Below are 16,793 nucleotides of genomic sequence, written 5' to 3' on the forward strand. Positions count from 1 at the left end.
CAGACTTGCTCTACCAAGAAGCAAGGGGCTTAGCTCTCCATATCCCTCAGCACATCAGGAGTGCAGAAGAACACACACCTGTGCTTCTCTGCTTCTTGTGGCCCTTCTAACCTTTTTGTCAGGGTGCATGGGGAGGCAGGAAACTCAGCAGGAGAAAGGAGACACTCTAACATACACACAGAATTTAACACAACTACAGAGGACATAGTTAAAACATGTCCTTTTCAAAATAAACTTTTGCTCTGCAGCTGGAAATCTGATAGGCTTCCTCACAGCTTTGAAATCAGAGCAAAACATTTCTTTCCCAGAATAAGGAGGCCATATTCTCCCCTACTAAGGGCTAGGCTTCTCCCCTATTAAGGGGTGAGCTTCCTCAAGTCCCACCTACGTTGCTTCACGATCTCTGACATGATATAGTTGGAACCCTAATGAAGAGTTTCTGAGAGGGAGCAATGTTCTGAGGAGTCACACAAAAATAACAGTATGGCTAGAAGAGACTATTCTGAAACTCCAGAAAGCCTCAGGTATTTCTCAACAAGTATAAAAATTAAGCCATTTAAAAAAGGCTTTTTATCTCCGTTTTTTACTTGGCTGTATTTGCTTGAGTTATAATTTCCCATTAATGATGGACTCGGTCAGAGTTTTGCCTCAGAAGTAACTGGCTAAGGGGTCTGGAGTTTGCAGTGTTACTGTAGGTCTACAGCCTTAAAGTGGGATGATGTTACATTTGGATAAAGAGCAAGCTCATCACTAACAACAGGTTGGAAGCCTGACAGTAGTATAGCCATCCCCACCCGCTGTCCAACCTGCAGGTACCCTTCAGATCTCCAGCTATGCTGAAACATTACCTGCTTTATCAGCAGTAGCAGGTGGTGTGAATTGCTGCATGGGCTGAGATGGCACAGTATTAGTGGGAAGTAGCATGATCCCAACTTCAGTGACATTCTCTGGGGTCACTGTGGGAGTCTGGGTTTTCTCTGACACACCTGGGGAGAAATCCAGTTTGCCTGAAGAAGGGGAAGGCGTAGCAGCCTGAAAAATGAATTATAGGGAAAGAGTTGTTATAAGTGAGCCATTTTTCACATTTCTAGGTTTAGAGGTATGCTGGTTTTAAAATGGCATGTAGGGTAAGCCTAACGATTTCTGTTACTAGGAGGTTTTACTCCTATACAGAATAACTATCAAAAGGAGGAGTGAGTTTTTTCCATCAGGCTTGTAAGAAATGCTCATCATTTTCCAAGTTTCAGATGCAGAATAGTGTAGGCTATGGTCATCAAAATGAGGTAACCTGGAACACAACTAAGGCTATCAGTTCCCAAAATAATACAGAACAGTAGGACAGGTCTAAATATAGTCATAAGCCTTTAAAAGCCAATGACAGAAAGTCTAATGTCGTGAGTATTACTGTCTTCATGCTGTACACACACAAACATAACAGAATCCTTCCTTCTTATTACATCTGCTCAGACCAGAACTTGCTCATACCTTCTTACTTCCTCATCACTAATAAAATGCCCTAAATCTCTCTACTTCAGTCACCAAGCAGTTGTGTTCTTCTCACTAACCCATCTTGTTAGTAAATCAGAACTGCAGCAAAGGACACGGCAAGTTTTGCAGGAATAACTCAGCCCTGTGTTACCCTTGCCCATCACCTTGCCCCTCTCTCTCAGGCCCCATCAACCTTCCATGACCCATTAGTTTCTATGGGCCAATAGTTTTTCCTTATGTTCTCAAGACTCATTTCTGACCTAACATCTAGAGAAAAGCATTTAGCCAATGATGGCTACTGTGCGTGGCACATGAAGATGTAACATACTGCTATTATTTGTACATACTCTATTAACTGAAGAATAGGATTATGAAGGTTGGAATAGCTGAGGTAAGAAGGGACCTCTGGAGATCGCCTAGCTCAATGCCCCTCCTCAAAGCAGGGTAAGCTACAGCAGGCTGCTCAGGACCATGTCCAGTCAGGTTTTGAATACCTCCAAGGACAGAGAATCCACAGCCTCTCTGGAAAACCTGTTCCAGTGTTTGACCATTCTCACAGGAAAAAAGAAAAAGGGGGTTTAGTATTTAAATAGAATCCCTTGTATTTCAATTTGCGTCCATTGCCTCTTGTCCCGTCACTGGACAACACTGGAAAGAGCCCGGCTCCATCTTCTTCACTCCTACCATAGTTATTGATACACATTGGTAAGATCCCCCTGAACCCTCTCTGCTCAAGGCTGAACAGTCCCAGCTCCCAGTTTCTCTTCATATTTCAGGTGCTTCACTTTCACTCTGCAGCCTGTTGCCTCCCTAGGAAATCAGAGCAGCTCTGCCTTGGATGTGGACAGGAGGAAAAGCTCCCTGCGCAGCTGGGAACATGAAAGTGATGTCAGGGACTGTTGCTTCCCAGCCTGCATGGAAACAGAGAGCATGGAAGTCATCTGCAATTCCATCTCTGCCTTCAACAAGGACAGAGAGAAAAGATCCCTGTGCAGCTGGGACAGCGACAGCAGTGTCAGGGACTGTGAATGCCTACCCTGTGAGGATGCCAAGGGCCACACCAGGATCTCCAGATGGGTCCATAACACAGGTAACACAAGCACCTTTGTGCCCACACCTCCAGCTCCGCTCAGTACACGGACAGTAAGATCTGTCTGAGCAGCTGGGACACTGACAGCAGGATCAGGGACTGCAGCTCCCCTAAGGTAGTGCCTTCAGCATGCCAAGCCTAGATCCTTGGCAGGAATCTCATCCTTGACAACATTATCATGCACAAGGAAAGCCTCAGGCCCGTCCTGCCTCAGACCTTGACAAAAGGCCTTTCTTCCATACAGTTTTCCTTTACATACTCCATCCCACACCTTCCAAAAAGATCATCTTTACCACACTTTGGCAAACGAAAGTGTTTCTTTGCCTTCCAAATTTGAGGGAAATCTACTTCTCTGAGCTTCCTCTGGCTTTCCTCCTCTCCCGGCCCTTTGCCAATCTATCAGCTGAGAAGCAGCCATCCTGGCTTTGTAGGACAGATGGGGACAAAGTCACCTCAAATGTACCTTTCCTGGGACACTCTCTTCTGCAACAGCACCAAACATGTCTTCAGTCAGCAAACCTAGGCAAGACTCTGCAGTCAAAAAGGTGCCCTGTGGCACTGTCACGTCTGATGCGGTGTCACAGTTGAAAAGATAGCTTAAACTAAGAATGTTAGCAGGCAGCAGATAACTGGGGCAGGGGCAGTATCAGAAATTGAGCTCTCAAGCAGAAACTATCACTGAGCGATACGCTGGAGCAGATATGGAGGGAAAGATTAACCTGAATTCCAGCTTGGGAACTGAAAAGGAAAAAAAAGGAGGACTCTTTCTCAAAGTGAGTAAGGTAGGCAGTTCTGTTGGTATAGGCTTTGTGGGTTTTTTTGTTTGCTTTTACCCACCTGTACAGCCTCTACTGCTTATTACAAAATAAACACACCAACCACAAGGACCCACATCCTTCAGTTCTCAGGGTTGCACTTGAGTGCAAATCTCTTGAGAATTCCAATGGAAAACAAACACACCCCCAAAATCCCAAAGGAAAAATATAGTCAGGCAGTTCCATGGGGAAGCACCAAGTTTCAGTGCAGGCAGCAGTATCATGTCAAGGGGGATCCTTCTTCCCTTCTGGTCCCTGGCTGACACCACAGACTGGGTGCTTTCTTTTCTCCCCATGAATGGGAAGGACAAGTCCAACCATGTTGCCTTGCTCCATCCTGATCCTCCAGGTAACCCACCTTTCATCCTCAAGGAGGCATCTTCCTCAAGTACCCCTAAAGACAACTGATCGGGACTCTGGTGAGTCAAGGGCTGCTAGTATTGTGTTTTACACAACTGCTTCCCCAGCAGTGTTTCCTCCGTGTCCCTCTGTACATGACTACTATACAACTGCAGTACCATTTGCTCTCATTTATCTGGAAAACCGTACGGAGAGCAGCTCTGTCAGCAGTGAAACTCTGCTCTTTCACTGGTCTGCTGCTCCCTGCTTCTCTGCATTCAGTTATCTGTCTAACAATTTCAAGCAAGTGTGACCTCTACTAATGGTACAGTTGAGGAGTTGCAAAAGAGCAAACCATCATACTGTATGACACAAAGTGCAGACTTCAAGAAAGAAACAAACATTTCTGACAGGTAAATCTAAATATCAAAACATCTTTCAGGGGTCTTATACATCCCCTAAGGATCAAGTCAATACATTTTTAACCAAACAGGACTGTTCAGCATTCACAGGCCTCAAAACTGAAAGAAAGCCAAAATAAGATACGAACATCTCTGATATTCTACTGCATTCTAACTCTTAAGTATCAATTCTGAAGGCATATCAATCAGACATTAAAAGGCTCTTTCTTCATCACATATATTCTCTCAGCCATCTTCAGGTTTCTTAGGTAGAGCTTTATGCATTTTGACTCCACCATTATTCCTGCAAATGCAATAAACTCAAGAACAAAGTCAGGCCTAACCTATTGAATGTTTGAAATGTTGCATCATCGACATAGCAGTGGCTGGAATCTGACCAAAACCTGAAAAACTCACCTTGCTTAACAGATCAGCAGTTAACTGGAAATTTTAAGGAGACAATTAATACTTCACAGGTATCTCACTTCAAGGATGAGCAGCACTGCAGATTCCTGGTTTGGGCAGCATGACAGCATTTACTTTGTACAGATTTCTAAATGTATTCACGTTATTCAGCTGCTAGAGCGTGACAGTCCATAAGATCACTCTGAACTCTGATGTAAACCCAAAAGCCAGGTTACTCAGTTAACTAACAAACCCCATATGCTCTATCCCAAGTCACATACAGAAACCCCCTACACCTGACTGCATTTATGGCAAGGATGCTCCTGGAGCGCAGACTCCAGAGGCCTGTGTTTGGTTGGTCTCACAGTTTAAAATCTCTATCCAGGTCCTTGCTCAAAGAACACAGCACCTGAGGACACTGCATCCTGCTGACTACTGTGAAGGGAGGGAACTGCATTTTTGCCACCCTGCTCTGTCTTGCTTGTCAAAACAGCTTTGTCTGGAAGCTGCAGAAGGGAGTGCATCAGCATGGATCTAGGAACAAAGCTATAGAATTGCTGTGGCAGAATTAAGTGGAGAATAGGAAAATATTGTATAACATGCAATAAACAGAGGGTATTTCCTTAAAGTTATTAGCAAAAATGGTTTTAAGATCTTCACATTTTCATAATCTATATAAAAATACCAGAGTTTGAGAGGTAGTTTGGATCATATACCAGTAAGAAAACTATTTGGAGACATCTCAGCATTTTTAATCCAGTGTAAAAACTTAAGATTTCCTTAATAACAAAATTTGGTTTCCAAAGAAACATTTTTTCAGAAAGAAACACAAATATGTGCCTGAACAATCCATACGAGATTTGATTAAAATGTCTGCTTGCTGGAGGAGACACAAAAAGGAAATCCTATCACAGGCGGCATCTTTTTCACTAGAGTACAGTTCCCAAACCAGAAAAACTTGAAGCCAAGCAGGAAGTTTGTGTTAGGTGTAAGTGGCAGGGTTTGGGTGGCAGGGGACTGGCTGCAGAGGTCACCCCTGTGGTCCCAGTTTGGCAATGGACAAAAACAAGCCACCACGCACCAACACTGCAACCACCCAGACATAGTTAAGAAAGAGCAATAGCCACTGGGGGCAGGAGACACAGGAGGAGGTGGAGGGGATGCATAACAGGAGACATGAGAAGGAACACGTGGAAGGGGACATTATTGGGCACAGGGCTGAAGACACCTTCCTGGAACAAGGCACTTCATGCCACCTCCTAGGGGACTGAGGTCCACCGAAAAGCCCACACCAGAGCAGAGCAAACAAGTAAGAAGGAAGAAACAGTGGCAGAAAAGAGGAAGCAGCAATAAGTGGGAAAAAGGAAACTGCCATGCACTGATCCCAATCTCCTGTGCCACCTGTCACCTCGTCAAAGGGACTGAGCATAATGTCCAGTGAAAAGAAGGGGAGTGGAGATGAGGAAGGGGAGAGGAGATGCATCTGGACTGAAGTTGAATCCAGGGAAGGCCAGGGAAAGGCATTTGCCAAAACTGCTTGTCATCTTCATTTCTCTACGAATGTCTAAATTAAAAGGATTCCTGCTTGGGAAACAAAGGCTTTGCAGGCTTTGGCAGTTTCTCAAAACATTCTGCTTCTCCAGATTCTTAATGTTTCTCTACATTAATAGAGACCCTTTAGAGTCATTTCACAATACATTTCATGAACGGCTTTCAATGCTATCCCATCAGCCTTGTACAGCTCTGCTAACAGAGCACTGCCTGATCACCTTCTACCTACAGTTGTCTTATCAGCTCTTCAACATCACTGCCAGCTGGGGCTGAAGACTGACCCACAGTTTTGGAGCTTCATCCCTTCTGCACTGAAAGAAGCAAGCTCATTCCTCAGCGTTTCCACAGGAATTTCAATGGCTGTGCTAGCATAATGTTAGTGTAATATAAAGACCACATGGGAATGCTTCCTCCATGTCCCAGTGAGAAACAGGTTTCTCTCCATTTCACTTTGCAAGAAACTCCCATCTACACAGGCCGTGCACAGAGAGAAAGCAAAATCTTTCTATTCTGACTGGGGTGGCAAAATCAAAACAAAGATTTACAAAGTAGGCTTGGCCATATATATCATTACCACTGCAAGATGTGAAATCCCAACTTTCACGAAGCTGTATTCACATGATCTCAGAGATGGGGAACAAATTTGCTCAGCTCTGTTTGGCACACAGTTTAGGTGAAGTCAAAGTTGTATGGCTTCTGTAAGTACAAGGCATAAGCAGTTCAGTCAGCAGAGATCCTGACAATTGGCTAAAGCTTAGCACAGTGCTAATGAGACTTCCATTTGCCAGCAAAATACAATGGAGGCAAGCCTCAAGTCTTACTGCACACCCAAAGTGCAGAAACATGGTGGTGCATGGAGCTACTGCAGGTTCTTTCCATGGCTTAATTTCCAGCACACAGCACAGTCAGTAACTAAAAGATGCTTGTTAGTTTCCCCTAGCAGATGGAAGGAAAAATGGGAGATGAGCTTAGTACAGCAATGGTTGGGTTTCCTTAATTTTAACTTTCTAAGAACAGCTCAACTATTGCCCTTTGAGAACTAACTGCAACTCTAGTGCATGACAGAATGTCACTCTAAGTTTTATCAGCAGGGACCGTACACTTAGGACTCATACTTTTCATATGTACATTTATATGTGCTTTTTGCATACTAATAGAAAAAACAAACGGTATCTACCCCTCTCGCCTAAACTCTCATGTTAATTTATGCTCATTTCAAGGTCTGCATGATAGATACTTTTTAAAACAAGTCTTCTGTTGTCAACTCTGCTTGCAGAAGCAGTACCCACTTTTCAACTTGCAACAGCACTTTATCTGTTATCAAATGTTCTTCCATACACATGGACACAAGTTCTAATCTCTTCTCACGCATGCCAATACACTCCAGATCAACTTGGTCAATCATAAAAGTCAGTCTATCTTGAGCCTGGAGGAGGTGATCCTTGAAAAGCAACCTGCTCTCATAGTCCCCACTGATCTCCAAGACAGTCTCCCTTGGGATTTTTCCAAGCAGATCCCACAACAGGCCAAAGGCTGCTCTCCTGAAGCCCATGGCTGTGACCCTGCTTTTTGACTTATTCCCACCACTCTCAAGAGCCTGAACTCCACCACCTCATGGCCACATTACTGACCAATCCCTCCTTGCCTGCAAGGGTGAGGTCTAGCAGAGCCTCTCTCCTTGTCAGCTCCACAATCACCTCTGATAACTTCTTAAAGACACCATCAACACACTCCAGAAACCTCCTGCATTGCTTGTGCCCTGCTCTCTTGCCCTCCCAGTAGGTATTGGAGTTGCTAAAATCCCCCATGAGGACCAGGGGCTGTGAATATAAGGCTCCTCCCAGTTGCCTGAAGGCTTCATCTACTTGTTCCTGACCAGGCAGTCTGGAGCAGACATGCACCCTAATGTTGCCTACAACAGTTGGCTTGCCAGCCCTGACCCATATAAACTCTTGACTAGCTCACTGCTATCTCTAGGCAGAGCCCCTAGGTCTCCCCCCAGCACCTGCTGAAAGGGTGCACCACCCTGTGATGGTGAGCCAGCTAGGGCAAAAGCCCAAAGTACCCTTTGATCAAGAACAGCTGACAGAGCTTGTGAAGAGCTGGTAGAAGCCCCAGCCTCTGCCAGCTGTCCTCTCCCAGCTGCAGGAGCCATTCATGTTCCTCACACCACTCCCAGAGGCCCCCCAAGACTCCCAGAATTTCTCAGAATATCTAGATCTCCAAGCAGAGCCCAGAAACTGCCACATCTCTAGGCTGCAATGGTAGCTAAGTTAGACTGTATCTTAAGACTTGCTGCTCTCCACACATACTTTTCCCATTTCAGTCACCACCCCCCCCCCCCCAAGAACCTCAGTTGTCACAGATTTCATGCAACTTTTTTACATGTATTTTTCTTCCCTACAGTAATGTCAATAAATTATCACTTTTACAGCAAGAGATAGGTAGTTGCTGGTTACAGAATCTCGTGGAATTTGGAGCAATCCAGCTAACATTGCTTCATTTCCTCTTCGCTCTAGCAGGTGCGTGTGTCAAACCCAGTAAATGTTGACTTGACAGCCTGTTTCAACTTTCCAACTGATCCCACCCTGTTCTTAAGGAACCAGAGACCCTTTGGTCTCAACTGATCAAATTGGTTGGCATAAATAGAGAACAGGTGCATCTTAAGTATCTAAATTAGGTTTTAAGCATTTAGCTTATTTTTCTTATTGCCAGACTCAAGAAAAGTATTTTGAGAACAAAAACACCTCATCCACTTTATCCTGCTGTACATCATGGTCCAAAACCACCACTGTCCCTCCTTATGTACCTTGCCTCTCTTATACATTTTAAAAGCATTATAAAAGGTGTTTACTGAGCACCTTTATATCTGTAACACCACTGTGCAGTAGTAGCATAAAACCCATAAAACAGGCTTAATTTTATTGATGGAGGAACTTACGTTTACTGGTCTTGGCCTTTGGATACTAGATGGTCCACTAGTGTTGCTCAGCTAACTTCTTCTAATGAGTCACCAAGGGTCAGAAGGGAAGAATACCATAACACTATTATATCAGGTCCAAGCCCCCTCATCTGTACACTTCCAAGGAAACCCCACAGTGTCCCAAAAGGAGCTCTGCTCCTTATCACCTGACAGAAGAGAGTCCTTTAGCGATTCATTTGCCTATTAAGACAACCCTCTCCCTTTCAGCCTTTTCTACACTGTAACAAGACTGTAAGTCATTTGAGTGTTAGGGTTACATTACAAAGCAATAACCTAATATGATTTGAAACCCAAAACAATTGCAAAGTGGCCTCACCATACTCCGCCTGCTTCCTGAGGGGCAAACATACCTCTTTTTGCAAAGCATCATCAGGCTGTGCAAGAAGTTGAACAGCTGCTTCACTTTCAAATGTCTTCCCGGGGGATGGTGTAATCTCTGGGAGAGATGACAACCTCTCTGTGGAGTGTTCAGTGACAGAGTTCAGTTCAGAGCTGGTTTTATTCAGAAGGCTTTCCACCTTCCCAGCATCCCCTTTCTTTTCAGCAAAGTCTTCCTGGTTATCTACATCATCACCCACCGAAGAGTTGAAGCCGTTTTCACCTGGCACCATCAGGCCCCAGTCAGCATAATCCGTGCTCTCCTTCTGCTCATGTTTGATGCTCACCTGAAAGGGGTCCTGCTCCAACTCTTTATAATCATCAATATATTCGGGTATCTCCTCAAGGCTGGGATCTTTGCCAAGCAGAGACAGCTCCTTGAGGCTACTCACTTCCTCAGATGGCTCATTCTGGAGTCCCACAGAGTGGACCATGCTTGGGATCACTTGTCCAAATCCTAGCAGCGAGGCTGGCCTCTGAGAAGGCCTCAGCACAAAAGTCAGATAGGACTTTACAGTTTCAATTTTTTTAGGTTCACAATTCTCCTTGTGTTGGCAGTTCACGATGTAACAGCGTCGTTCAAACATCCAGGACAAGTCACAACCAGACAGGTCACAACATGCTGCGATGCAGTCAGACACTGACATAGCATGAGGAACTCGCATAATTTTAGTGGTTTCTAAGTTGGGAGATATTACTGCACCTGAGTACGTGGCTCCTTCTCTGCACTGCTCACAACTGGAACCTGGAACAACACCACCAACATAAGGCACAACAGTACAACCAAGCCATAATATAGTTTACTGTGACCAAAAATGGCTTATCACAGGAGACAAGATAAAGACAGGTAGCACCCTGCTTAAATAAGGTCATTTCCTTTCACTAACATCACCACCACTTTTTTTTCCAGCATGTCCCTTTGCAGTAGTATTTGTACTTTAGAGGATTTTTCAGTGTAGGATCTTGATATGTTTTGCGAAGTACTTCTTACTCCCTTGCTACAAATACAAATACATAGAGATGAAAGTGAGCTGCCAATAATTAAAAGCATGAACAGAGCAGGGAACACAAAAATCATGGGGTACTTCCATTACCCCCATATTATAGTGAGCAAAAAAACATTTTAAAACTAAACTCAAATAAGACACTGTAACATGGCACCGTTTCATTTGAGGGAGAAGGCAGCAAAAACCTACATAAGAGAAACATTTGCCATCTCACTTGAACTTCATGAAGAGTGCATCACACCAACATAATTGCTGGGGTTAATATAAAAGCTGGATCAAATTCTCAAACTTTTGCTTCTTTACCCACTACTTAATGTGAAATCCCAAAAGCTTGCTCCAGTAGGAAGCATCTTTCCTTCCTTTGCAGCGAAGTTGTAATCTTTTAGTATGACACCAGAATTGATAGCACATCACAGACTGAGTGTGAAATGTTCAAATCAAGCATGAATCAACATACTGTATATCTCAGTCAATTTTTAACATCTTTTCTAGGTGATTTTTTCCCTGGTTATAACTGCTCCTCTTCTTTATAATTCAGAATTATAACTGAATTCCTCTCTCCAAAACACAACTTGAAAAATCTGATCACGCTTCAAGAAATAGTTGAGTAAAACCAGGATATTCTTTTTAACATTGTTTTCAACTAGACTTGCTAATTCAACCAATGAAAACAAGATGTCACCACTGTGGAGCTAACACAGTAACAGAAGACAAAGTTGACTCTGCCTGTTTTGCACATCATTAACAGCTGAGTTCTGGCAGCAGAAACCTCTTTATTCACAATAGTATATGGCAGGAGAAAAAGAAAAAAAGAAGCTTGACTAATGGATTCCAGCTCAAATCCACTGAGTTGATGGGCAGGAAAAACAAAATCAAAGAGTAGGAATAGGTTGGCAATAGGGGTTAGGTCTGACCATGACCTAGAGCCTTGGAGATGCAGATCCTCCTACGCATGCAGCGTATCCAACCACCACGCTACAGTTCCACCACATCTTCTGGGCTGAACTTCCCAATACATGATCTGAATACAGCTACTGAAATACCTGTGGGGCATCATACTGCCTGGAATGAACGTACAGCTTGCAAAGTAGGTTAAGTTCACACTGAGGGATAGAGAGGACAAGACTTTATGATGGTTTTGCAGAGCTGGCTATCTGGGAGGAGGAAAAACATGAAACAAAAAAAAAGACCAATGATTGGCAAATAGGTATAGCTGAATAAGAAGCTGACAAAAAAGGATAAACAGCTTCAAGTGCCATTCAAGCTTGATAAAAAGCTTCAAGTGCCATTTTTCTGACTCCAGCTACTCCTTCACAGATCTGGGATGCTGTTTACTCTTCCACTTTGCACTTTCAGTGAAAAACCTATCCAGGAGAACATGAATTTAAAACAACTTATCCTGTTCTAACATAGCCCAAACATGAAGTATCTTTATCTGTACCCAGGAGGTGCTCAGGATTTGTGCTTTTTATTTTTTTCCACACTGCATGTAAATATTTCCTCTACATTCCCTTTTACCTCCAAAAACATAAGACCCTGACAGAGACTGAATTGTCATCACAAGTCTTTCATTTAGGTTGTCTGCACAACTTCGGACAGGGAAGCCGGCAGAGGTCTGGGTTAAAATGAAATATAAGAGTCAGGCAGTCCATTTAACCATTCTGTCCTTTTTCAACAGGTATCAATTTAGTTACCCCTCCAAGTCAGCAGGGAGATAAGAAACAGGTCTTTAATAGGGTAAAACAGAAACATGACTCTGTGTGAATTTGCTACATTAGGTCAGTAACAACTCATTACAATTAATACTTTAGGAACAGCTCTATTAAGGTGGGTCAAAAAAACTCCTTTGCAGGCTGTTTTCATCCCTTCCCTTCTTTACCTCACCCCTGAAGGAGAAAGTGACCAACCTGTCAAAAGAAATTTGAAAGTTTCATTATTTATTTGTTAAGAAAAAACAACCAACAATTCTTGTCTTAGAGACAGACTTATACAATGGAATAATCCAAAACTCTAATCTGAAGCCAGTCCTCGCTCAGCCTGATGTCAAAGCAAGCTTCAAATCTCACTCTGCCACTTTCAGTTTGATACATCAGCTATCACACTGCACAGTCAGCCTCCCATGAAATTAATGGTGTTTCATTAGCCATAGAGAAAAAAGTCCAGAATATTCCTAAAATAATGCACAACTTTGAACTTAAATCTCTCAAGCAAGCATTCTAGCCACAGACCTTAGCTACCCCCTTTCTCAAATGTCAGAAGGCCTTGGTTTCAGCCCAATAAGGAAAAGAAAAAACATTAAGCTTCAGAATATCTGTACAACAGGAAAATTATTTCCCCACCAACTCTAAATTAAATCTAACAGTGTAATCCAAATATCAAAGTAATCAAAATTTCATCTATTGCTTCAGCTAGTTACACCCGAGTTAAATTCTAGCAGTAGGTGAGCAAGAATGGATGAATTAAGCAGGCTATTTCCCACGTGTCCATTAATTGTTTTCAGATGGAAAATACACAACATCTACTTAGAGTGAACTTAATCTAATCTCTAATTTCATATTCCCCTTCACCCTGTCCAACCTCCAGCCTGCAATGGGCTCAAATAAGAGTTAGGGAGGTCTCTTATTTACATAAAATTTATTGAAAGTGTGCCACATGAAAGGTCACATAGTAACATTTGTGTCTGCTAAACCATTACCTGCTGCCTGAGATCATAGCACAGCTGTTTTCCTTTAGTTAACTGAACTCAGAAATTCAAGCACTGTTCTACTCTGACCAGTAATGGCAAAAAAAATAGCATCATGCAATTCTGTTTACTGTTTCAGAAGTACTCACTCATGTTACCAACAGAAAGACTGCCTCCCTTTGTTACAGGCCCTGAAAAACCTCTGGCGCCTGGGCCATCAATAGCCTAAAAGTTCTGCAAGCCAAGTGTTCCCCTTCCTTTTAGCTATACCTTGTTACGTCTACAGTAGGACAACACTGACATATCTAGAGACATAGTCAGGCAAGTTGGTTACCCCAAAAAAAACCCCATGCCCCCCCACCAAACCCCTAATAAACAGTCACACTGTGGAACATCGCTTCATTTTAAAGAGATTCCTTCCTTTAGTGAGGAAACATCCACACCCTTCTTTGAGCTGCACGCAACCACTCTTTCACATCTTGGTGCACAAGTCCACTGATGTCAAGAGCCCAGCAGGAACACAGCTGTTCTTCCATCACAGCTGGCTGGAGAACTTTCCTCAACCAGACAGAGAGACTAATTGCAACACCTAACAGATGCTCTTTTCCCCTTCTCTGGCAGGGTCACACAACCACAAGCACTTGAATGACTTGGAGGCAAATATTCTTCAGTCAGGAAGTAGCAAATTGTGACAGGGTACCAACACTGGGTTCATCATGGCTAATTACGCTGGCATGAAATCCTGCAAGGACAGAACTGTCCACTTGTGGACTGGTCTATTTGTTTTCCCTAGCAGGAAGCAGTACAACAAGCAGAAAGAAGGGGCAAGAGGGAATGTGCAATAGAGAAAAGCTCAGATTCAGACCCTGCACCAAGAAAAAGTCACATTTGACCAGAATCACCTCCCACTGCATTATTGCTGGCAGCACAGCACTGAGAGCTCACATGGCACACTGTTCTCACAGCCTGAAAGCCTCTGAGCTGCGTGAGAAGGGAAGGTCCTACAGCAGTTTCCTACAGGAAGAGTAGGACTGTCTCTGCTTTCTTGACATCTGCTCCCTCCACTCTCTTTAAGCAACAAAGTACTTCCATTCCATTTTTAGGGTCAATGATTTTTTTTTTTTTAATCTATCCAAGTAACTTTTACCTCATTTTGGTAAATTTTGAGAGAAAAGATGCTGTATCAGTACGAAATCAGTTTTGTTTTTCCTACCACCATAATAACACATTGAAACAATTTTGATAAGGTTCTGGAAGCAAAATAAAAATAACTTTTCTTTTAAAATTGCAATCACCTAAGAGGAGAATTTGAACTCCAATTTTCAAGCCAGAGCCAATTTCTACAGTAGTTATAAAGCCCTAAAAAGCACAATTTATATCATAAATGCTGAAAAAGTCTTATACTCCAGCAGCTTTAGTAAGGGCCTTTAGAAAGTACTGTCCTGGAAACCAGAAAAGCCGTATTACTGAGAACTTCATCAACATCTGAAATGTCACTGCATCAGTTTCTCTAGCAACAGATAACATCTCTGCACACCATGCATGCATCTTCATTCTTTTTCTACAGGCTATTTTAGGTTATTTGATGTTTCCCCTCCCTTTCTGAAATCTCACAGGACTTTAAACAGGGATACATCTGGGATACCGAAGTGCTCTTCTGGGCCTCAGTAAGGATGCTGACTGCAGATTAAGCACTGCAAGGGGAGGAGAAGGAGAACAAATAGACAAAAAAATGCTCAATTACATAAAAGCAAATCCTCAACACAAAGCTAAATAAAGCTAATAGTATTCTAGTTACATCTACAAACAATAAGCTGCAAAGCTTTTGTGGCCATTACAGCACCCTTTGTGATGTTTATCATTCACTTCTTGTGTCCAGGATCTGTTAAAGCTCCCCAATTAGTTCAGTGGGCCTGATGGTCCTCTCCAAATATTGCTTTCATTCCATTAATTATCATCCCTGTTTGTCACTGACAAATCAACTAAGTGCTATTTAAAGAAGGGGGGGGGGGAAGGCAAACCCCCCACACACACCTAAAAAACCCTCCCTCCTTTTTTTCTTTTTTTTAAGCAGGCTGTGAATATGCTTACAATCCAAATGTGCCCAAACTGCAGAGATCTGGCCTGCCAAAATGATGCATCCAACTGACAGCCCCTTCTCCCCTTAATGTACACATGGGCATCTAAGTGCACTGAATCACTCAGACAGCTCATCTGTCCCATCAATGACAGTGGATATTTGCAGTTGGAGACTAGAAGGGTAGATGCATGGGCACAGCCATTACAGCCCTCCACAAGGAAACACCAGACCACTTACAACAGAGACACGGACAATGTGCGCTAACCTAGCATACTGCATAACTCACTGTAATCTCGGAAATCATAATCAGGCACTATACCATCTTGTCTCTCTGGTAAGACCTGCGTGAACCAGAACACATTACTAGAACATCTAGCCATGGCAGTATAAGTAACAAAGGATACACTGTGACCCCAGGCTAATGGTTCCACTGTCATTTCAAAGGCATACCTACATCTTAAATTGTCCTTTGACACTCCTGGCCTGTGTTTCATGCATTAGATACATGGGAAGAAAATGGTGTTCATCTTATTCTTCAAAGTCCAAGACCAGCAATAGTGAACTGTGTTGAAAATTAGTCTTGTATTTAGAAACACCCTCCCCTACAGTAAAGAAAAGGATACTGGTGATGTCTAGCAAAGACTCTGGGATGTCACGTAATCTATGGCTGGGCTGCACAGAGTTAAAAACAGGAGACTAGGCTGCACAACACCTGTGACTGCAATTACCTGCCAATTCATCTTTGAGTTTTTGTTGGAGTGGCTAATCTCAGAACAAAGCACCACAATATGAACACACAGTATGAGAAAACTGAGAGTCAGCCATGAGAACACTATTATATTTGCAGAAATGCATTTCAATAGCAGTACTTGCAAGTTCTGCCTTAAATGCCAGATTATAATATGCCTGCTCAAGATGAGAGCTAGGCTGAATTGATTCCAAGGTATTGGATTCCCAGTTGCAAAGTAACTGTTGTTTCTGTGGTGGAAAGCATGTCTCCTATCTCTCATAGGCGAAAGAAAAAAAAAAAATCCTTTTTGGATGCCTTAGTGCAAAACCTATTGATTTTTATTAATGACCAGAATAATTTAAATCTATTTCAATATAAGCTGATTTCATCAATGTATGGATATAAGCCAGTGAAATGAGACTGGCATTATAAGGAATGCCTATGTGGAAAAATTAGGAGCTGCATCCACAGGTTTGGGAAGTCAATCATCCGAATTGCACGACATGTACTGTGCCTCTGCCACTCAGCATGGTACACACTACCGATTGCCACATCCAGCTCAAGCCTTCTGAGAGGCACTGACATTAGTCAGTGCCTGTATCCATTAGGTGATCTGCCTACTGTTCTAGCTTTGTTTTTCATTGTAGCGGGTTTATGTGACAAGGTTTTGGAAGCTGGGGGTAGGGGGAAATGAACTGCAGGGGTGGCTTCTGTGAGAAGACACCAGAAGCTGCCCCCATGTCAGACAGAGCCAGTTCCAAGAGGAACCCACCGCTGGCCAAGGCCAAGCCCATGAGCGACAGTGGTAGCACCTCTGTGATAACATATTTAAGAAGGGGAAAA

The 16,793-nt window shown here is 43.1% G+C and overlaps 1 protein-coding gene across 2 annotated transcripts in view; it reads right to left on the reverse strand.

Annotated features, from left to right (window-relative positions):
- KIAA0319 (KIAA0319 ortholog) overlaps positions 1-16,793 on the reverse strand; it is a 58,186-nt gene that overhangs the window by 25,877 nt on the left and 15,516 nt on the right. For both annotated transcript variants that reach the window (XM_069809222.1, XM_069809221.1), the window contains exons 3-4: positions 9,423-10,195; positions 849-1,032 (exon numbers count right to left, since the gene is read on the reverse strand). In XM_069809222.1, coding sequence (XP_069665323.1) covers positions 849-1,032; positions 9,423-10,195 — 957 coding nt within the window. The remainder of the gene's footprint in view (positions 1-848; positions 1,033-9,422; positions 10,196-16,793) is intronic.

The sequence above is a fragment of the Haliaeetus albicilla genome, chromosome 21 (genome assembly GCF_947461875.1).
Source record: "Haliaeetus albicilla chromosome 21, bHalAlb1.1, whole genome shotgun sequence".
NCBI lineage: Eukaryota > Metazoa > Chordata > Aves > Accipitriformes > Accipitridae > Haliaeetus > Haliaeetus albicilla.